Source organism: Planococcus citri, chromosome 5 (assembly GCF_950023065.1).
Source record: "Planococcus citri chromosome 5, ihPlaCitr1.1, whole genome shotgun sequence".
In the NCBI taxonomy this organism is placed as follows: domain Eukaryota; kingdom Metazoa; phylum Arthropoda; class Insecta; order Hemiptera; family Pseudococcidae; genus Planococcus; species Planococcus citri.
In genome coordinates, this window is record NC_088681.1 from 26,637,741 (window position 1) to 26,662,650 (window position 24,910).

The window sequence follows — 24,910 nt, forward strand, 5'->3', positions numbered from 1 at the left end:
TCAACTGGTGAAATAAAGTGATTTTCGACGATTTTTAATTACTTCCCTTGCTCTGCTCGGGAGATAAACCCCAAAAATCGTCATGAAAAATCACTTTATTTTACTAGTAGGATAAAATACCATTATAACTGTCTTGCCACTATACATTAAATGAGGCGTAATTTGAACTACCTAATGATGAATAATATTATCACACTACTAGAGGGAATTACGCAACTGTCAACTGGTCACCCTGTATCAGTTTGAAAATAAAATTTACTTGAACAAGACGTACACATTACAACATACCTCGCGATGTAGTGTGTAGTTCTCGCCGGAAAAAATTTAATATTCCGATTTATTTTCGTTGAACGCGAATGTAGTGTTGCTAAAAATCGCACTTATTAGCATAGTCCTTTAAAAATAGATACCGTTTTGTTTAGTCTACCCACCAATAAAATATATACGATGCGCATTGAAATCGATTATCGATACCATGCGTTTATAAATTTTTATAGTTGAAAAAATTCGTTTCTAATGCACGTGACTGGTGACTGTGACTGTGACAGTGAGAGAATTCGGCTCAGAGACCATTACTTCAGACCGGATGATGAGCAACATGTGCATTCGGACTACTCGGATATTCAGGGAAATTACCTGAGATACGGATACTAAAAATTGTCAATTTTATATGCTGTTTATCGGATTTTGAATAAAAAGTGAGTGCCTTTAATTCGTATTTAAAGATCAAAACAGTCACTATTTCATTTTTTAAATAGGCCTAATACTTATTCGAGTTTATATTTCAAATCTTATATTCGATATGTGTAAATAGGAAAGCCTATCTCGATTTTAGCAAATTATATTTTGTAGATAGCTAAGTAAGGTTTACGAGAAAATTGGCTACGAACACTTCAAGTTCAATGTTATAAGATGCGTAATTCAATTCAGAGCGTTTGCACATGGGATACTCGTAAAAACAACAATTCATTTCATAGATCAACCTATTCGACTTATTATTAATAAAGAATGGTATCTTCGCAGCCCACACATTCGCGAAAATTTAATTCGCAACATACCGAGCATTAAATTGCCAAATTCTCGAGTCTATATTTATAAAACGTTAGATAAATACGTACGTATAAATGTATTATGAGTTGATAGAGCATTTTTTTAATGGGTGCTCGAGAAAACCTCGATTATAATTCAAAGATTATTAGTGCATTCTGCGAGTAGGATAATTTATCTAATCGTAAGTTTACGATGTAAACAATATAGGTGCAAGTTTTCGTTGCACGTGTACCTACTCGTGACAAGCTGCCAAAATACACATGGGTGAGCGTTAATTGAATGGACTTTTGTTATAGCACTAAATGAATTAGTCCTTCGCACTGTCATCATGTGCTCGTTGAATTTGTTCAGTCAACACACATTTCAACCAACCTATAAGCTGAAAAAGTCGGTTTATTTTTAATTTCTCACTAGGTTGATATTGTGTTTCAAAAATCCCCAATCCCTAGTGATAGTGATAATGGCATCGATCGTGCGTCATCATTTTAAAAAATTGCAAAGGAATTTCTTCCTATATCAAAATACCAATGAAAAGTAAACACGTAGTTCCTATAAATTGAAATTACAGATTGATAAAACATTATGTCACACTCATCTAACTGATAAAAATTTACTGCGCAAATTCACTTTCGAATTTAATTAAATTGAAAGGTTTCTTTGTCAAGCTGGAATTAATTTATTGTAATTAAGTAAAGGTCGAAAAAGAGGTACCTACCAAATAGAAAATTTTGCTCTGTAAAATTTTAATTCTCTTTCATGGTATCTAACGATTTTTTTTTTTTTGAAAAAATTACTACTTATTCACTATCTTTTTTCAACCAAATTTTCAGAAAGCTTTCCACTCGACCCCCCTCCCCTCACACACAAAAAATCACGTAGTGTCCATTATTTTTGGTGAATTATTTTCCTTGACTTTTCCAGGTTTTCCGAACCAATTTTCCAGATTATTTTTTCCAATTTTCTATATTTACCTCATACTTTAATTTGCCGGAGGGGGGGGAGGTTGGGTAATTTTTTTCATATGTATCAAGTTTCTATTCAAACTGGATACTTTTGGGATATAAAAAACTGCTGAACTTCTATTACCAACTTTTTTAATTTAAAAAAATTCTAAATATGCAAACAGTGGCGTTGAGCTCCAAATTTTCTGAGGGGGGGGGGGTCAATTGGGAACAAAAATATCGAATGTAAAACCAGAAATGGAGAAAGCTATTTTTGGATTTTTGAGAGGGAGTGGTTTGAAAATTTGTTGATCAATGTAGTAGACCCAATTGAATACAATACCTATTCATTTAGGACTTATGAATTTTATTTATTTTATTTTTTGAAGGCGTCAAAATGTGAAATTTGTTTATTCTAAAATGAGAAACAAATTGGCCCCAGCAAAGCAAGGCCGAGAGCTTTTGAAAATGTTTATTTCGAGATGCCTAAAAACGAGTTCATTTTTTGGTTTTTAAAATTTTAGAATTTGAATAGGTCTATCTAATTTTTTTTAGGGAGTTGATTTTGAAAAAGAAAAGAGAAGAGGCTCGAGCAAAGCGAGGGCAAAGCGTATAAAAATTTGTACATCAAGAGGCATAAAAACGATCCTTTTTTTGTGTGAGGATGAGAGGTTTACTTTTTGGCTTTTAAAATTTTAGAATTTGAATGATTTTTTTTGAAGGAGTTTTATTTTGAAAAAGAAAAAAGAACAAACCCAAGTGAGGGCGAAAGCTCTTGAAAATTTGTATTTCAAAACACATAAAAATAATGTTTTTTGGTGAGAAGTTAATTTGTTGTCTTTAAAACTTGATTTTTTGATAGAAATTTCCATTTTGATTTTGAAAAATACATTTTAAAAAAACGGGTGAAGCGAGGGCAAAAACTTTCAAAAATTTGTGTATCGAGAAGTAAAAAATTGTGTTTTTCTTTCATCACACGCCCATATCAAAAATTCGCAATTGATCGTTTTTTCAAAATTCCAGAGATTTTTGAGGAATCCTAAAATACACCAACTCGCCATTGGGGGGGGGGGGGTGTTTATATTTGCAAGATTCGAATGCTTTTACTTCATTTTTCGATTTTTGAAGAATTTTTGAATAATTCCGTTTGCCTGATTTCCACTTGAAAATTTGTTTTCAATGGTTTCTTGACATTTTAAACGTGAAGAAGAGAAAAGTTTTCTGAAATGTGTAGTTTTAAGAAGCTAACCAGCAGTAATTTGATGCGAATGGTCAGTTTTTCACCACTGGCATTTTTAAAAGTTTGAATAAAACTTTATTCCCAGCACAATTTATGATTAGTCCGAGTGAAGTGAGGACACCAGCTTTTGAAAAAAAAAACAAGAATTTTGAAGATAGGTCGGTGATTTTGTCGGCAATTTTCAAATTTTCAAAATATTGTGGAGGAATTGCCAAAAATTGGGGAAATGACGATTTTACAAAAAAAAAAATTCTGAACAGCAGTTCCGCCAGCCATGAACTCATGTCACTCCAATCTACCGCCAAACTACTAATTTGTTGATGACTTCGACTGAGACGTGATTTCAGAGGGAGGAAGGGCGGAAGCGAAACAAAAATGTCTGAAATCGATTAAAATGACCTTTCAGCGCCATGAAATTAATTTTGCGAGTGGGAATATGAACCGTTCTCAAGAAACGGTGAGAATTACCAAAACACGAGGTAATTAAACAGTAAAATGGTGTTCTATATTTTTCGAAGAAATGGAAGTTTTTTTATCTTTATGAGATAAAAAAAAAAGAAGCATATTCATTGCTCTTTTGAATACTCTTCCAGTATCTCTATCTCGTTCACAACACATCAATTTAATAGAAAAATCTTTTAACGAGTTTTTTTTTGCAATTCTCATTCTAATAATTGACCGATCGAGTAGTAACGAAAACCCTTACCTATACCTACCTGTTAGTAAGTAATCAGGTGTGGTATAACCCATCAAAGTATTTTTCAAAATGCAGCAAGTAATTGGAAAATGATTAAATAACAAACAGCTACCTATGTACGTATATTTACGCACTTGACTCATTTCATTTCGCAGAATGACGCGAATTCTTTTCCATATTATTAATATTTTCAATTGATCAGATAAGTACCTACCTAATTAAAAAATTGTTGCTAACCGTACTCCTCAAATAAAAAATACAGATTTTTTCCCAAGTGCAAATTTCGTGAATGTATCAGACTATCTTAACATATGTGCGCGGGGAAACCCCACCCCCCCACCCATTCGACATTATCTTATCAAAAAAACTTTTAACAACTTTAATCACTTTCATATGCGAAATTTCGAGAACGTTTTGAAAAACATAATAAATGAACATCGTTGAGTTGACAAGCTGCGTACAACTGAATAAAATGGCGAATGGTACTCATTTACAACCAAGCAGCATCCTTTGTACGTATAGCATATGTAGCAGTGTTTATTATTAAAATATTTTATTATTCTCTCGGGTAATACATACGTATAGATAGATGTGCCAGTATATCTATCAACATCTTCTAGTACATACTATCAATTATCATATTATTCATAAATCAAAATATGATAAAAAAAAAACTGTGGAAAAGAGGAGTCGAATGTCTACTCATATCTAACGATAATAAATTCATTCCTGGATATTCATAACAAGCTCATTATTTTCATAAGGTTATCCTTATCCTGTTTCTTTCACTGTTTTTCCTTCATTGGGGAAAACAGTTTTTTGATATTGAAACGCAGTAATCTTTACTTACACAAATATTCTATAAAGTATCACAACCCTAAACAATAAAATTTTTTGAACAAAGTTCTTTGATCAAAAATTTTACTTTTTTTTCGTAACCATTTTTTGATTGTTCCTAAAAACTAATTTTTAGTGTGGATCACGAAAACAAAATGTGTCGGAGGATTTTAACCAAATACAGAGGATGAGAGGAGGCTGTCATTTTGAGTTCTAAGTCATTCAGAAATGAAATTCTGCTCCAGGAAATATAAATCCTAAAATAGAGAATATTTTTGAAAAAATCGTGTTTTTTCACTTCAGTCCCTCTCCCTACCTATCCTGTCCCGGGAAAAATGCTTCATAAACTTGGAGTTGGAAAATTTTCAAAGTAGGTATAATACTTTTATTCTGAAAATTTTTCTGAGGTGATTTTTTTTTCTCTGAGAAATTTTCCATTTTCGAATTTCAAATTACATATTTTTATTGACTGAGGTCACATTAGCAAAATTCATGTATCAAATAACCAACGCGCGCTCAGCGGTGTACGCTTTTATCTGCAATCTACAGTGATTCAGAATTTCAGATTGATAAAGTTACAGTATGAAAAATTATTGCTAATAATTTCAATAATTATAAAAAAATTGAATCATTTATGTAATGAAACCTGGGTGATAAGAAAATTGAAATTTTATATCGAACGCTACTCGAATTAAATTTATGAAAATACGTAGATTCATAATTCAGAAAAATTCAGCCACATTTTAAAATATGACGTAATTTTTTTGAAAAAAGTGTTCCTAATAATGATTTTATGGATCCAAAAACTATCAATATTCATTGAACAAGACGCGCACTTGCGGTGTGTTTAATAGAAGTAAAGAAACATGTCAACAACATAATTTGCAACTCAAGTTGACAACGATACATGTAAGTAAGTAGAAGTACTCACTTAGATCCAAATATACATTTGCATTCATTTTAACAAAGTATGATCTAATTTTCGAGTATGAACGTATAGCACGTTGCACTATAAGTAAAATGCGACTCTGTCACGTGATTTGTATTTCAAAGAATAATGATGAGTTATCAGTAATTGCTCCCATTCCTACATTTTTATACATTGTATGGATAAGTACATGCACTTGAAGTACTCGCATTCGAAGGAAAATTCACATTCGCGATTCGCGAATCAGTTGACTGCGTTCTCAGATGAATTTATTAGGCTACTTCAGTCGACAAATTTATAATAAAATACTCGAAATTGAGCAAGGAAACTTTCGAGTGCTAACCTCAGGAACATATCGTCAGTGGTGCCTTTGATACCTCGTATGTCAATTTTTTTTTCAAAAATCAAAGTCACATACGAAGTATGTATCAAAGACGCCACCGATGATGTATTTTTGTAACAGGAACGTGTCTTGCGTGAAGAAAGAAAATATTCATATGTACTTAAAATTGATAAAACGCGTGTATTGCATTTTTATTAATTACCTATACCTATTGAAATTCCACTGGCGAATCAAAATATCCGCTATTTAATTGTCGTTTTTGTGAAAAATTTAATTAAATTGAACTAGGCAACCTAATGCACAAGAGTGTAGGTATTTTGATAGAAATGACTCTACGCTGATGAATTATTTTCAATAAACATTCGCATACTGTACGTATTATACGTGTAGTATACTACATAATATAACGAAGAACAGTTGCAAAAAATTGAAAAAGTAAGCAATTTTTCGCAATTCCAGGTAGTACGATTGAACTGTGGGGAAAACAGGAAATTTGTAAACAACCTCAACTTGGTAATATGAACATATCCGCGATTCCTCGAATAATTATATAAATTGTTGAATTAGCTCTTTTTAAACGGTTTTACCAACGAACGTTTGATTAATCCGAGTAGGTATAGTTACAGTATATTCAGAAATATCCAGCACTATCGGAAAATTTGATTGGTTGCTAGATTGATGTGATAATATCCCACCAATTACATGCATCTATTCCACAAATTTCTTTCGAGTGCTCGATATTTCTGAACACAGGACAGGTATTTTGTCTTGCAGTATTTTTGATGGAAGAAAAATTCATATTTATATAGAATCAGCTATGGTAAAATATGGCGGCGGCTCGTCAATCTGGTGAAAAACAAATTAAAATGAAAAAAAAAATGCTGATGGCAGCTGAAGAAAATTATTGGCTTATAATAAACTCGATTTTGAAGCTGTAGCCAATTAGAAAGTTATGTTTTCTATTATATGTAGTTTTCCACAAAATTGATAGGAATTTTTTCACTCATTTTCATCCCTATCAAAGTATAGGTACTAGGGTACTAAAATTATGAGCGTAATCAAGGTCCGCCATTTTTGTTTGAATGTAAACATTTTTCGCTGATAACTAACCGGAAATGAGCATGTATGTGACGTGTGTAAGCTCGTCGCAAAATAGATATGATCACATTCAAACATACCGACAAGGTACCCAGTTACCCACTCAATTGGCGAATTTACTCCTTTTTCTACCATAGAATAAAGACCTCTAAGATAATTCTAAAAAATCTCGCCAGCCTAAACGAAAAATTGAGAGTAAGGTACTACCGGAATTTTAATTTTCAAGATGTGCAATTTTGACTTTAGTGGGGATAATGTTGTTTTTGAGAGGTTAATTTAAAATGAAAAAATCCCAAAATGATGTGACTGAGCTGCTACAGCTCTGAAAAATTCCCTTTCTGGGTCAGTGGGTCGTGTATTTCTACAACATTAACATGTTTTGGTGTCCATTTTCGACACGAATGAAAATCGGTGTATTTTTATTTGTCAGCCCAAATTTCAAAAACATACCACAAGCTCTTGACATGTGCAATTGAGCAGCTACAACCCTGGAAGAGTTCTATTCGAGTCATATCTGTACTACCATCGTGTCCTAAAGACCAAACAGATATCAATTTGAAAAAAAACTTGTGAAATTGAAATTGTAATTGCAATGACATTAGAATTGAAGTTTTCCGGCACAGTAATCAAATATTCAATTTTTTAAAATCAAATCATGCAATTTTCAAAGAATTATTAGAAAATTAAAATCCTCGTAGGAATCCTTACTTTTTTATTTGAGCAGTTGAAATTGTTTTGAAAAACGTGGGGAAAAACGTCGACTGAGAGTGAGAGGTTTCTTTGTAAGTAGGTATTTAAGTAATTGAACAGATAAGAGAAAATCTTCCTGCACTGCAACCGCTGGAATTAAAGACGAATGAAGTAAAAAACTAGGTACGTAATTCAACCCTTCTGGATTCGAAAATGGTCACGATATTTTCATAGACACTTCTTACGTAAACTCTAATAAAATCGCCGCCAAGAAAAGAAAAGAAAAAAAAACAAAAAACAAAAATTTACGCGAACCTATTTTAAGAAAACGAGAGAGAAGTAGGTACATACAATTTTTTAAAATCATTCATAAGTTGAAAAAAATTTCAAATTTTTCGAAATTATTCTCGCCTTAATTTGTCGATCTTGTAATGTAATAATTTCGATTTTTTTTTCACTTTTCCATTTATTTGTTAGGTTTTAATTTCGACCCTTAAGTGCCTTCCCACGCTTCAATTTTGGAAACAGTTAGCAACTGAGGAACCCAAGCGTTGAAAATTGACATAATTATGTATTACACCATTTTTTTAAAAAAAATTTCAATATTTTCAACAAAATTGGTGATAAAAGGAGCTCTGAAAGGTCATATGAAGAAAAAAATGGGCATTCAAACTAAGTACCTACTCTACATAGAAACCCTAAAAAATGATGTGTATTGTCTTATTTTTCAATTTTTTTGGTATTTGAGTGTTTGAGGGCTTGGAGAGTTGAGTTCAGCTGTCAGAAAATTGGGTTCCACGTTCAAAAAGTTGAGTTCAACTTCCAAAAAATTGAATTCAACTCTCAAAAAATTGAGTTGAATATTCAAACGGTTCAGTTTAGCTGTCAAAAAGTTGAATCCAGCTATTGAAAAGTCAAGTCCAGCTGTCAGAAAAATTGAGTTCAACGTTCAAAAAGTTGAGTTCAACTTTCAAAAAGTCGAGTTCAACTTTCAAAAAGTTGAGTTCAGCTGTCAGAAAATTGAGTCCAACTCTCAAAAAAATGAGTTGAACATTCAAACGGTTCAATTTGGGTATCAAAAAGGTGAGTCTAGCTGTCAGAAAATTGAGTTCAACGTTCAAAAAGTTTAGTTCAACTTTCGAAAAATCGAGTTCAACTTTCAAAAAATTGAGTTCAACTCTCAAAAAATTGAGTTGAATATTCAAACGGTTCAGTTTAGCTGTCAAAAAGTTGAGTCCAGCTATTGAAAAGATGAGTTCAGCGGTCAGAAAATTGAGTTGAACATTCAAACTGTTAATTTTGTTGTCAAAAGGTTGAGTCCAGCTGTCAGAAAATTGAGTTCAACTTTCAAAAAATTGAGTTCTCAGCGTTCAAAAAATTGAGTTCAACTTTCAAAAAATTAAGGTCAATTTTAAAAAAAATGAGCTGAACTTTCAAGAAATTGAGTTGAATATTCAAAAAGTTGAGTTTAACTTTCAGGTCAACTTTCAAAAAGTTGTTAAACTCTCAAAAAGTTGAGTTCAACTCCAAAAAGTTCAACAAGAAAACCAACTTTCAAAAATGTTGAATCATCAAAAACTTCTGGCTTGATTCAGTAATTGGAAAGTTGATTACGTTCAAACTTCAAACAGTCGAGTTCAACTTTCAAAAGGTTGGGTTCAGCTTTCACAAATATACAGAGCTTTCAACTTTTGTGTTCATTTAATCTTAATCTTAAAATTAATTATAAATAGTTCACTTGAAAATTCGCTTTTGAAATTTTCAAGTTTCGATTGATGCTAGTCAGTCTCAAATCTGTTTTCTTCAAAACTTATCACAAGCAAATTCGTTCTAAATTCAATCAGTTTAGAGATATGAGCTTTCAAATATAGGGTCTTTTGTAAGAAATCACGAATATGCGTGAGAATTACGAGGCTCGGTCTCGATTATTCAGGTGATTATTTCACCATACGGAAATTTCGGGTGAAAAATGGGATACCAACCTCAACCAAAACCCGAAAGCGGCGAAAGCTGATTTGATAAGCAAATAATCAAGAAAAGAATACAAATTCATAATATTTTTTGTTGCTTTGACATTTTAGAATTTCTCAAGATTTGGTTTTTTAACAAAATTCAGTACCTACTACCTACCATGCCCAACAGAAATGCTCATTCTTCGACAGTTTTCTAGGTGTAAAAGAGTCGCGCCTGCAATGCCTGCATGATAATACGATAATAGAAAGAAAAAACATAAAACACATTTCAAAGCATGTGTCGTTAATTTTTTTTTTTTTAATCAAGCACTTGTAAGACCAACTCAATTACAACTTTTGACGCTCTCCCGCGTTTAATTTTTCGATATTTACATACGAGTTATTCCAAATAATTTGTAAATCATTTATATAAGTCAAGCAAGGTGTTCAGTGCAACCGCTCTTTAAAAATGGTTAGTTGGTAGTAGTACTGGTACCTCTACATATATGTACATACCTGTACACTTAAACACTGATTATGAATTAATTCGCGGCTGTTTAGTTAAACCGGTCCTACCTTGATAAAGTTCGACAGGAAGACCAAGATATAAGCATAAAGATTGAATTTATAAAAATAATACCTAATTGAATATGGGTGTCCTAGGAAAGTTTATTTTAGAAATGGATCATTATTTTGGCCCAATTTGAGCATATGTGACTTCGTAAACTTTTCCAACAATTAGGTATTCCACGAAAAAGAAGCGGAAAGAAAGAAACACAAGCAGACAAAGAAGTCTATCCACTAATTAATTCCTGTAATTTTTCAAAAACTAAAAATAACATTCGCCCTTATTGAAATTTTAATAGATAGCCAGGTTAAATAACCTTCAAAGGGAAAATTTTATAAAGACGAGAAAAAAGTCATCTTTTCATGAAAAACGAAACTAGACCTTTTTTTTAACGATCAATTTACCAAATTACTTACGAAGAAGACGCGTGTGTCAAGTATTAATAAATGGAATTTAATACGAGTAGATAAACACAATAAATACCTAACTGTTGCATATACTCGTAGACTATGTAAGTATGATGTACCTCTGAAGGAAAAATAAACATGCCCGAGTGGTGTACTTGCGAAAAGAAAAAATGCGAAACGTAGGCGACTGTAATTATTTTAGTCTGCCATGATAATATATTTACTTACCAAGTTACCAATGCTCTACAACAAAGAAGAAAAAAATGACGTTTTATTCGAAATCAACATTGCACTTTCGTGTGTTTTGTCGTCATCAACTTCAACACGCATTACTTAGATGATATTAAACACTTTCGGCTTACACAACGTACTTCTATTGTGAAGCAGCTAATTCCGCCCCAGTGTTCAAATAATTCCAAATTATACTAAGTATAAATCAAACAGGTGAACAATCGCGAAATGTAGCTGTTTGGGTTTTCACACTCGATGATAAAAAAGACTTGGGTAAGGGATGGGTGTTTAGGAATAACTTGACCTGAGCTTGAGAAATTTATACGTTTGAATTCATCTTAGAATTCGCTTTCAGTATGACATGATTACACCTACTAAAGAAAATAAAAAGTTATAAATTTATTTATTTATTTTTTTTTTTTAAATGGAAAAATGATCAACAAAGCTGAAATTTGGTTTGTACCATATTTTCGACCTCCAAAGTCGATTGATGATAATTTCAAACCGTTCTAGAGCCACAGCGGATTTTGACTTTTCCTTTTTTTCAAAAATAATAAAATTACTGGAGTAAATTTGTGATTTGTAATAGCACAAAAAGATTTCGTACCCATAAGCTTAAATAAATCGAAAAGGTCGCAAAGATGGTAAATCCGAGTTTATTTTAATTTTCAATCAACTTACGGCGGCGTTTTTTCGAAAACTGGAGAATCCAAAAATCCGCTGGAACCTCCAGAACCGTTCAAACTGCCACCAATTGATTTGGGAGGTGGGATGAAATGAAACAAAGTATATGAACCAAATTTCAGCTTTCCAGGGCAATTTGCTGAAATTTTTATATTTTTATAGTTTTGGCCCAAATTTGAATTTTTTAAAATTCGCCAAAAATTGAAAAATGAAGTTGAGCACTTGAAATTTTGTTTGGTGGAATATTTTAGGATCCTTCGATTCCCTTCGTCCGCATCAAACATTTTTCTGCCAGATGCGATACTTTCTTGTAACTCTATAATTATTTCAATACAAAAAATTAACGTAATCGACGCCATGAGTTGTCGAGAGGTTCGATTACTCGTATTATAATGACCTAATTATCTACAATTCTACATTGCATTACGTTTTGATATTCCGTACAATTTTCTAAAAATTCGATAAGATTCAATAAACTTTCTCGGTTATCAATTTTATTTTTTCAATCTCTACACGGGTTGTTAGCTTTCATCATCTCAATCTGCATTCGACTGAAATATATCTGATGCACATCCTTTTTCACCTCCGTGTCATGACACCGACCGTTGATCTTTGATTAAAAAAAACATCAACACGTCATTTTTTACCTTCACATCATGCACCTACCTACGTAGAGGTGATGTTCTGAAATATCGCAATCAAATATGGAGATTGGCAAATAGCTAACACCATAAAATAAAGTAAAAACAGTGTAGTATTTTCAAAAAATTTTAAATACATAGAAAAAATCCCCTGAACATCCTCTCTTTTCAGGTTGAGGGATTATTAAATTATTCAGCGGATCGCGATGTCATTTACGACCTAGAATATCTTCTTTACAATTTCATATTTATGTACATTCGTATTACGTATTTCACATCTAATCGGTTGAATTCGCTATCACCACACAATTTTACAGCATCCGCATCAAATTACCAGGGAATTGAAAGATTGCGAAGCATAGAATGAAAAAAGTGATGGTCAGGAAGGGTAGGTAAGAGCTACTGCTATACTACATTAAGCCAGGGAGATGATGTGAGTCAAAAATATGAGCTAGTAAATTTAGAAAAATTAAAACTGGTGTCAGTATAGGTACTTGTGCGATGAATTCGTCGTGACAAATTTTTATCAATAATTAATCATACATACTTGAAAAAAATAATATATGTTTTGATAAAGTAAATTACGGAAATGAGTAAAGTAGCATCCCGCCACTCGTGGAGGAAAAACTGGCAAATTAATATTACACGAGGATGACTAATCGGGCGAATTTGTAATTTACCGACCCCCCCCCCCACTCCTTCATTAAGAGAGCCAATAGTGTGGCTTATTTCGTTTTAGGGTCATTCCGTGTCAAATCGCCGAACTTTTTGCACTTGGGTCGGCGATTTTTTTAAATATTTTTTATGTGGTTAGACCTCGATAAGAGATGACGAATCATCTGACAAAGAAGATTGCTGAAAATCAGTGTAGCCGCCTTTTGAGCTCCAAAAATTAGCTGAAAAAGTTGAAAAAATATTATTTCTCTCTCACAGTCACATCCAAGCTCAAAAATTCTGAAAAAATTACCTAAAGTAGATACAACCTTTTTTGCTGATTAACACCAAAAAAATTGAGGTAACCTCTTTTTTGCATTTTCGATTTAAAAAATTCCGACGGTTAAAAATCACGAACCTCAGAGAATAATTTTGAACTCATAGAGCTCCTTTATCTAAGAAGATTCATGCGCACCAACATTTTCGAATACAGCTTAAATTTTCCCAATTCGACAAATTTTTCACTTCAAAATCGAAATAAATGAGACAGTTATACATATTAACATATACAATTCGTAGGACCCTCCCTTTTTTAAATCATCATTATTCATTTATTGTTTCAGTACACCAAGTACTTTTACAAACTTACATTAGGTATATTTTTAAAAAAATCTTGTATTATAACTTTGGCTGAAACTACGAGTATGTTGTATTATTTTCTAGTGTGTGTCAACATACTTACAGAAAAGTACTACAATCAAGTTCCAAGTTTACACCTGATATGTACTTTTATTTTATGGCAGTTTGAGAACCCCTACAAAGATGGAAAATAGGCTGTGGTCATTTTGAGTTTGTTATGAGAGAAAATCCAACCCCAAATTCATCTGAAATAATTTTTAATCCTAGAAATATGCACGAATAGGTACGTATCTTGAAAAAAGGCAATTTTTGGGCATGTTTAAAAAACAATAACAACAACAACAACTCGAAAAGGGATAAAATTACTTAAATGTGTTGCATGTCGAAAAAATTAAAAAAGAAACAGCAATTTTTTTGAAAATTTCACAACTTTAAATTTGGTAGGAAAAATACATATGGTACAAAGTTGAAGACCCAAAATTTTCCCTATAGTCTTTTAACACCCCTACAACTTTTTTTTGGAATCCTTCGCGTATAAAATTAAAGCACAAAAAAGGGTATTTCTCGTCAATTCATTGAAAAATTGCATGGGAGGGGAATTTTTTTTAAATGTTCGTCTACACAATGGTAAAATATCTCAAAAATGCAAAAAATTTCATTTTTTAAGTTTCTGATGGTATTTTTGCAATAAGTGCCAAACTTGAAATTTTTTTTTTCGAAAATGAAAAAAAAAGGATTTTTTCAGAATTTTTACTCGCGGACACCGTGATTATATTTACCTAAATTATAAGTTTTAAAAATAAATTTTTTAGGTTTTTGAAAGTGGCTACACTACAATTTGAAAAAAAGTTCAAAATTCTATACCAAGTACAATGGGAGAAATTTGTAACTGAAATTTTCCATTTTCGGCCATTTTGGAGAACTTTGAAGCCCCACAGCTCTGCCAAAAAAAAAATAGAAAAAATGTCCGGTTGGCGTCATTCGTCATCGTTTGATGATCTCTACACATGATCTGATTTTGAAAAAAAATCCAAGACCCCTCGTGCAAAAATCTGCCAATTTGGTATGAAATGATCCAACTGAATTCAATAAACGAAGATGCTGATATTTTTCATATTAAAATCATATAATTTGGAGAATTTTTTGAAATGGGGTTTTAAAAACAACTTTGAAGAGTTCAACAGTCGAAAATGGGATTTCCGAACTGAGATGTAAATTTCATCAGAAAAAAAAGCCAAGGATATTTTTTTCTTTTGTAATAACTTGCAAGTAAGTACGTACTACGTATTTACATTTGCAAATGAAATATTCAACAGATCATTTCATCAGATAATTTTCAATCTCTCACAATGAAAATAAATATGCTTTAAGCTCATGTACTTAAGCATATGGTGGAAAACCCTGAAATGGTAAATCGTCAACAGTGGCAGTGGCATCTGCACGTGTTTTGCTTAGAGTATTTTTTTCACTTTCATTTTTTTATAGTATCATATGATGGATAAAAAATAAAAATGGAATCCTCAACAAGGACAATTACGAAGGTTGAAATGTTATAGTCAATTATAGAGCTGTGAAGTTGTATCACTCTCAATAAACTATTTTTAATTTATTCGAAATTAACTTGTAGAATTGATAGGTTGTTTGAATTAGGTAAAGAGTCATAATAATGCTGATCACCCTTTGTTGACCATTCACAAACCACGAAACATTAAGCAACGTGATCAACATTTTGCTATACCTCTAATGTAAGATTTTGGTAACGGAGAAAAATTTTAAAGTAATTTGAAAAATGCTTCAAAGTACCTTAACTTGACTGCGGATTTCCATTTACAAATATTAACAAAACATTTTAGTAGGTAATTTAGATTCTCAATGTACTTTTGTGTTAGGTTTAGCATTATTAGATACCTAATATTATTAGAAACAAGCATATCAATAATTATAAAACCTTTGCTTCTTTTTTTTTCTAGTTGAACAATGAACAGAACTTTCGGAACTTGGTTGCTGTGTCAGTACATTTTATCAGCTCTGTTAATTACTTCGGTAAAGTCAAGTTCTAATGCTGAATACTGCAAATGTACACTGGAATCTTGTGTTAACTTTAAATACATGTACGAATGCAAACTGCCCTTTGTTCCTGATTCAAAAATTACAGTCGGAATGAATGTAAATAACGAAGTAAAAAAAGTCAATATGAAGGAGGTAGATATAATAACAATCAACTGTTGGAACAACAACAAACCTGATTACATTGAATTGATTAAAAACCTATCTGTTCGCGGAACTGAAAAGGTCAAATATTTTGAAATATACAATTGTTCCATACCAAATGTACCGTTCGTTGAAATTTTCAACGTTTTCAAAGCCACAAATGTCACATACTTGGAATTAATTTCAGCGAAAATAACCAGTGATCTTAAGGAATCTCATTTCGAGGGCCTCAGTAATCTGAAGTTATTGCATTTAAAAAAAAACTTCGACCATTTACCCGAAACCGTCTTCAATAAAATCCCTACCTTGGTAGAATTGCAGATAATAAACAACCCTGCGCTGAAATCCTTGCCCAGTGGAATATTCGAACAACTAAAACAACTTACAAATCTCAATCTTTCTGAAAATAATTTAAGCAGCGTAGATGGAAATATTTTCAAATCCATGCCCAAATTGAAAGAATTATATTTACACAATAACAAACTAGTCGACCTGCCGGGCTCTGCATTCAGTAATTTGACTGAGCTAACTAAACTCACCCTGCACACGAATAAAATACAGACTTTGAATGATGGTACTTTCGATGATTTAAAACAGCTGCAAGATCTATCCTTGCACGAAAATGAACTGCTTAAAGTACCCGAAAAACCATTCATAAATAATTCAAACTTGAAATCTATTAGAATGGAAGCAGCCTTTCATGAGAATTTTACGGGATTACCATCTGAATTCTTCGCTAACCTGAAAATGCTTAAGCTGCTGTACCTAGATAAAAATCATTTATCTCATTTGCCCGCTGGACTATTTCGGAACCTTACTAGTCTTCGGCAATTGCGCCTCAATTTCAATAAAATCTCTCAATTGGACGATAAATTATTTTATGATTTGGTAAACCTCCAGCAGCTTTATCTACGCGGCAATAATCTAACTTTGTTCACAACGTGAGTGATTTGTAATTACTACCCATATTTGAATGGTGGAAATGCAAACCATGCTAAGTGCCATTTTTTTAGCGTGTTTTCTCACCTTCAAAGCAATGTACCTTGTAGGTACCTATATCATGTGTGGTAACACATGCGCTTGTTGTGCACGGTTGGCAAAAAAAAACAGTGTTTTAAACAGCCAAAAAAAATTGAAGTGTTTAAAACAAGGAAAGTGTTTAAAACGTTTTAAACGTTGTTTTTTTAAATGAAAAAAACAACATGTTTTTTTCTATTTTTCTCATGAAATTCTCAATACTTCACAATCGCAGTCACATTTAAAAATCATTTGATAACCAATATAAAAATGATGAACAGAAATTTCAATCGTTGGCAGAATGAACACTACATGATGAATAAAATTTAAACAACAAAAATAAGACATTTGAGTTTTGACTACCTAGGTATTTATTTTGCTTATTTTTATTCAAAATTCGGTTTAAAACGTGTTTTAAACACTGTTTTAAACAACGAATCTATGGAACCGTTTTTAACATTTCTTTAAAACAAAAAAAAACCGGTTTTTTGTGTTTTTTTTCAACACTGAATTGTTGTGTCACATTTGAAGAAATGTTTAACCATGTACCTACTATCACTAAAAACCAAAAAATAGCGCTTTCCATGTACAAATACCCATTTACCCAAACTCGTTTTTAAGCTATTCTGTAAAAAACCGTTTCTGGCACTTAGCATGGTTTGCATTTCCACTATTCATTTGTAAATTGTAGGACTGTAGGTTATGAGCTAAAATCATTTAAGTATGATTTATGCATTGAAATTTTAGCTAGATAATACCTATTTCATTTTAGTTCATTGATTACGGGATGGATAAATACACATTGAACAATGTTCTATATGTTTGCAGGAATCATATGAACGGCTTACTGAGACTGACTCATTTGGATTTGAGTATGAATAAACTAACAATGGAAAACGATTCAAAGTCTTTATATTCAACCATAGACAGATGCTGCGAGAATTTAGAAAATTTAATCTTGAGCGATAATCTGGTGACGAGAGTATTCGAAGACTGGACTTTTTATTTGCCTGCTCTCAAAAAACTGGACCTCAGCAATAATAGAATTAGTAGTCTAAAGGTGGGTATGTTGATTGTTGATGAAATATTATTCTACTGGAGATATAATTACCTAACGATTAATGCACAGCCTATTTAAGTTCATTCAAGTTATGTCTTGTGATTGTATGTAGTTGTCAGTGAAAAATATTTGATAGGTACCTAACCTACTTTTGAAGTACATATTGTCAAATTTTGATGAAACTACGTATCTACATAAATATGCTGAGACACAGGAAAGAACAGTACACGCTTTGAATCAATTTCCACGCTTTTCAGGAAATATTTAAAAAGTATGGAAACGATCTACTCGTAAATTTCATTGAAAGTTCCAGAACTGTTGATTGTGAATATGGAAAACTTTGATTCCAACCGATTTTTTTCGAGATAGAGAGGAATTGATTTTTATCAACCTTCATTGAGGAATCATTTCATTTCAAAATTATTTGATGAAAAATCACAATAATCACAATCAATAAATCACTACCCAAAAATCACACGAAGAGCTGAAATTTCTGTTGATGTTTAAACCATTCTTTAAAAAATTCTATTGTGATTTGATCTTTTATTGATTACCATAACGAGTAGGCACAACTTGACCTAAAAATTTTTATTCAGTAGGTAAGTAGTAGGTACCTATTTTGAAAACCCAATTTAAAATGACTGATTATGTAGTAGGGGAATTAATTTTAGGCAATGTCAAATAAGTTATACCTCCCTCACAAGGGAACTACCTGAACCGGCAGAAACGAAAATGAACGAATCAAAGCTAGATCGAAAGGGGACTACCTCAGGACCCCAAATCCAAAATTTCAAGTGCTGAAGTTGATTTCTCGATTTTTGGTGAATTTTTGAAAATTGAAAAGTCCAAAAAATCATCAATTTAACCAAAAATAGAAAATATTGATGAAAATTGAAATTTTCTCGGGAAGTAGTTCAGATGGCGTCTCTAACTCATTTACAACTATCGAAATTCGCAAAACCTCAATTCCAGTCATTCTGGAGCCTCCAGCGATTTTTTATCATTTCTCCAAAAACTTGAAATCGCTCTGGAAGGGCTAAAAATCAACTTCAGCACAAATCACTTTATTTGGGGCCTATGTGGGTTGCCTTTAACCAATTTTTGGGGTTGTCGCGAAAATCGGCGTCTGCCAGTTCAGATGTGTATTTTTGCCCATTGAAAAAAATGCCAAAATTTGAAAATGTTAAATATTCCATCTTTTGCAATGCTATCTATCCGAAATCGAGCTTCGACCTATTTTTGACGTTCCGAATAGGTAAAACCCCCATTTCGACCATTCTGGAACCTCCGGCGATTTTTTATCATTTCTCCAGAAACTGGAAATAGCTCTGGAAGGGCTAAAAATCAACTTCAGCACAAATCACTTTATTAGGGGCCTATGTGGATTGCCTTTAACCAATTTTTGGGGTTGTCGCGAAAATCGGCATCTGCCAGTTCACAATGAAAGTACATACATATGTGCCTGCTTGGTACTGCACATGTGCAAGTCAATGGGCAAAATACACATCTGAACCGGCAGACGCCGATTTTCGCGACAACCCCAAAAATTGGTTAAAGGCAACCCACATAGGCCCCAAATAAAGTGATTTGTGCTGAAGTTGATTTTTAGCCCTTCCAGAGCGATTTCAAGTTTTTGGAGAAATGATAAAAAATCGCTGGAGGCTCCAGAATGACTGGAATTGAGGTTTTGCGAATTTCGATAGTTGTAAATGAGTTAGAGACGCCATCTGAACTACTTCCCGAGAAAATTTCAATTTTCATCAATATTTTCTATTTTTGGTTAAATTGATGATTTTTTGGATTTTTCAATTTTCAAAAATTCACCAAAAATCGAGAAATCAACTTCAGCACTTGAAATTTTGGATTTGGGGTCCTGAGGTAGTCCCCTTTCGATCTAGCTTTGATTCGTTCATTTTCTTTTCTGCCGATTCAGGTAGTTCCCTTGTCAGTACCCAGTTAATAGCCATTGCTAATGTGAATTGAATGATAGTTTAATTCGTATAATTATTTTTTTTTTACAGACGGAAGATTTTCATTTTCGTGAAAGTACAACTACTGATGTGATCTTTAAAAATAACACAATAACGAGCATAAACATAAATGAAGCTGAATTAGATAAATACAAGCGAAAAACGAGCATAACATTTGACATAGGCCGTAATCCGCTGAAATGCGACTGTAATGCTCTAAGTTTGGCGCAGTACTTGCACTTATTGGATAGCAACAAAACAATATTAATAAAATTGAAAGCTGACGAATTGATCTGTGATACACATTATCGGTTAAAGCAAGTACCAATCAACAATATTTCTTCTTTAACCGAGTTTAAATGCTCCATTTCAGAAGGATGTCCAGAAGACTGTGATTGTTATACTAGACCATATGATACAACTATTGAAGTCAATTGTACTTCTAAAAACCAAATAGAATTTCCAAACAGCCTCCCCAAGGTACCAGAGGGCTACGGCGTTGAATTATTATACACAAATAATAATTTAACATCAACTCGAGGATTACAGAATTTAATCGACCATGATTACAACGTAACCACGATAGCGTTGTCTCACAATCGACTGGAACAATTCGATGTGAATGAATTACCAAAAGGATTAAAAGTATGTTAATAACTTCATAAGAAACTCCATCATGTCTGCAACCCTTTCATTTTACATTACTACACTTATTTATTCCATGTTTTGAAACCTATTTTACATATTACAGGTTATGGAGCTTCACAACAACAATCTGAAATATTTAAATGGAACAATATTTGGACAAGGGGAGAGGAAAGACTTTACGAATCTAACTTTTCATGAAAATCCATGGGAATGTAACTGTGCTTTGTCGGATTTGTGGAATTTTATCGATCGAACCAAATCGCTGGTAAGAAAGAAAATAATATTTTCAGACATATGTATTTATTTGATTTCTGCCCCCCCCCCCCCGCCACCAACCCAAATAATGCGATGACAAAATTATTTGTACTTACAAGTATGGAGATGGACTCAATTATCCCCCTCCAAGGAAAAATCCTGGCACTGGTACTGACGATTGTTGATGATTTTTATATTGCAGATAGATAACTCGAAAATAAAATGCAACGACGACCGTCCTTTTTCAAAACTCAGCATAGAAGATTTTTGCAGTCACTCAAACACTTACATTTTAATTTGCGTCAGCTTAGCTATATTAGGACTGCTGATTGCTACCGTTACAGTTTTATACTACAAATTCGAACAGGAGATCCGCGTGTTGATGTTCAAGTATAAAATTTGCCTTTGGCTAGTCTCCGAAGAGGTTGTAGATAAGGATAAACCATATGACGCTTTTGTGAGCTACTCGCAGAAAGATGAACATTTCGTTAGAACAGTTTTAGTACCTGGATTGGAGAACAACGGCGAGTACAATTACAAATTATGCGTTCACTACAGGGACTTCAAAGTTGGTGAATTTATTCCTAGTCAAGTCGTGCAAAGCGTAGAAAACTCCAGACGAACGATCATAATACTGAGTCCACATTTCTTGAAAAGTGTTTGGGGTCGAATGGAATTCAGAACGGCGCATTTAAAGGCTATTAAAGAAGGCTGTGCTAGGGTAATCATCATTATGCTCGAAGATGTCACTAGGGAAAAACTCGATCCGGAGTTGAAAACTTATATTACAATGAACACGTACGTGGAATGCGGCGATCCGTTATTCTGGGATAAATTGAAGTACGCTTTGCCTCATCCTCAAAGGATTTTCAAGAAGAAATACAAACACGCAGAACCGGAAGTGTGTTTGAAATTATACGACAGGGAGAAGGAGGCGATGCAGGCTAGTGATGGTTGAGAAATTTAATAATAAGTTCTTGGTACCAGTTACCCATCAATATTGTACATACACATATCCTTGCGTAGACCATACTCAAAGGCGTAGGCGTAGACCACCAAAAAAAACCCACCGCGTACCAAAAACCAGCCGCCAATGTAATTTTTATTCAAAAAACCACCACGTGCCAAAAACGGCACGTAATGTATTTCGGAATACATTACGTGCCGTTTTTGGCACGTGGTGGTTTTTCGTTTAGAAATACATTGACGTGCCGTTTTTGGCACTGTTGGTCTACGCAGGGATATTATTGTAAATACCATGTTTACCTAGTGATCTACCGTGATGGCATTTAATACTTATTTGTAGAATAATTATTCAGATAATCCTCAGGTACCTTACTTCCTTCGCAGGTTTTTCCATAACATCTTGAGATTGACGACACTCCGTTCTCCGTTATCACTTAAGATACTTAGTACTAGTACTTATAATTTGTATTATATGTTTATGTTTATGATATAGTACGTTGACTTGTAGCTTTCAGACTTTCACTTACCCTAGAAATTTTCTTGAAGTTGATCTGCATGGGTTTCGCAAAGTCGTTGCAAATTAATGTAGAGGAAAACTAATCGAAACTTCACAACACGAACTCGAAAACTTTAAACTAAAATTCGGCAATTCGCAACACGAAAGAATAATGCTATAAACATTTTGAACGAATAAAAATATCTAATAATTTAATCCCTTACCACCTTTTCCTTATCACAAAGCATGGCCATTTTATGATGTTTGGTTTGTTTTGTTTACTACACACTACAGAGACTGGTGACTCGGACAGAAGGCCTGAGCGCTGAATCGTTATCACCTTCTGACGTCACACCTTAAGGGGACTCGATTGTGTTTACCATTTGAATTTTAACGTATGATTAAATGGCGAATTCGTGAAATTGAGTAAAACTTTCGTTGAAAAAGTTATTAAAATGATGACTAATTAATTAAATTCGTTCTAAAATGTGGTACAGTGATGAAATATTGTTGTTTTCATCTACTGGTGGTGTTGGATTATCATTTATTTTTGTACAAAAGTGAATTTTTCGCGATCTGTTTGTGTTGTGACTGTTGTGTGATTTGGATATGTAGATATCTTGTGAAGTGAATAAAAATGAAAACTGATGTGTACTAGTGCCTGTGTTTTACTTGAATAACGTTGCAGTGAAATGAATAGTGCACCATAAAATCTACAATGAGTTTTAAACCTGCATAGTGAATACAAGAATACAACCATCCAACTACAATGGATATCTGATCAAGAAACCATCAAAATCTCAAACCAATTTGCTGAAAGTGTTCGAATCATCAATTTTATCACTCAAGTTGGTCAGCAAAATCAGAGAAATTGTTTTTATCGATCATATCACTGCTGAAGAAACTAAACAGTTATCTGTCCTGTGGTTTTTTACCTGTAGTTGAAAATGGAAATGGAATACACACATTGGAATTAGAGTTGATATCATTTTAATTTAGTGGGATTTGGACAAATTCGACAATTATTCATTATATTTCACCAGTGAGTTTTGTAATATCTTCCAAAAGGTATAATTTTGTCATGTGTATGCATAACTTTCATCTTTAATGTTGAAAAACAGTGTTGTTTATCACCTCATTTTTTCATTTTGTTCATTTAAATCATTCCTTAGTGATCTTAAATTAATTATTAAATATCAGAATGTGATTTAAAACGCAAAATAAAATGTTCTTGGGATTTATTTCGTTCTAGTGCATTAATATTGCATTCATTTCTATAGTGTTATCGGAGTATGTACTCCCCAATAGTGATGACGTCACAAAACAGCGCTCAGGCCTTTTACTATAGGTGGTATTGGACAGTGACTCCGTGATTGGGTGACAGTGGCAATGGTGGTGGCCTGGAGGGGGATTCTTTATCAGCTTTTCGAATTCGAAATGTAATTAAATGATTGAACTTGTTGCATAGGTACTTGATACACACTTGTTTAATGAAATAATAATATGGAAAGGAAAACATAATGAGATTTCCTCAAAGGATTTGAATTAGGGATCAGATTCGATCTTCTTGCTTTCTGTTTTTTGGTAATAAGTAATTATCTAGGTGAGAAATTCTGAATTTGCGCTAAAATATTCATTCAAATTCAATCAACAATGATAAATTAATTAAGTTACTATAAATTAGTTTATTATTCCTTTTTTCAATTTTTTTTTTTAAACTTACCTGTGTATCTTTTTCCATTTTTTACTTCTCAAACATTGGATTAGTTATTTACCTAATCGACTCTTGATCTGAAATCTGAATTTCGAAAAATGAGAAATTATCAATTTTTTACATTTCTTATACGCATTTATTTCAATTAGGTACCTATGTTTTTAGAAAACAAAAAAAATAGTACTTATCTAGCTAGGGCTTACAAAAAAAATGTAAGTAAAAAAAGAAAAAAAAACAGATTCCATAATCCATACAACTACCTACACCTACTTAGGTACTTATTTGATTTTACCACTTACCACACACCAAATCGTGATTTAACCAAAATGAATTAGGCCATCGTCCATCTTTCTACGTTGAAAAAGAAAGAAAAGCAAACAAGACGTCCGAACTCCGAACGAAGCAAGGGCAAAAACACTCGAAAATTAGTATTTCCAGAAGTAAAAAAACATTCATTTTCAATGCGACGAAGAGTTCATTTTTTAATTCAAGTATTTTTTTTAGTTTGAATAAGTAGATGATAGCTATTTTAGTTCCTAAGTTTGATTTTAAAAAAGAAAAATCAACAGGGTTGACTGTTGAGTGATGTGTGTGAGGGCTGAAGTTTTCGAAAATTTACAATTCAAAAAGTAAATCATATTAATTATTTTTTTTTACAAGAAATCGATTCCTTTACATTTGACACGTAGGTATTTAAAAGTTAAAACTAAAAAAATGTGCAATTCAAGATCGAAATAGTCGGTAAATAAGACGTCTCTTCATATATAAAGTCTCAAAATGTTCAAAATTTGACAACTTCGTTAAAATTTGCTAACATTTACGAAATTTGCCCACTTTTTTAAAAAAAATGACAACTTCGATGAGTGACGGTTTGTCTCTGCTTCGAATTTTCCTAAAATTGTAATCTTTGCGAGTCAGCGTGCAGTTGTATAGTTCATGATTACTTATTGTGATAGATTAAAATGAGCTACGT

The 24,910-nt window shown here is 32.7% G+C and overlaps 1 protein-coding gene across 1 annotated transcript; it reads left to right on the top strand.

Moving 5' to 3' along the window:
• Positions 1-234: 234 nt before the first annotated feature.
• On the top strand, positions 235-23,935 carry LOC135847232 (protein toll-like). Its single transcript, XM_065366681.1, has 6 exons — positions 235-698; positions 15,571-16,752; positions 17,657-17,888; positions 19,910-20,503; positions 20,610-20,771; positions 20,964-23,935. Exons 2-6 carry the CDS (start codon positions 15,578-15,580, stop codon positions 21,717-21,719), a joined length of 2,919 nt encoding a protein of 972 aa, XP_065222753.1. The 5' UTR covers positions 235-698; positions 15,571-15,577; the 3' UTR covers positions 21,720-23,935.
• The last annotated feature ends 975 nt before the right edge of the window (positions 23,936-24,910 follow it).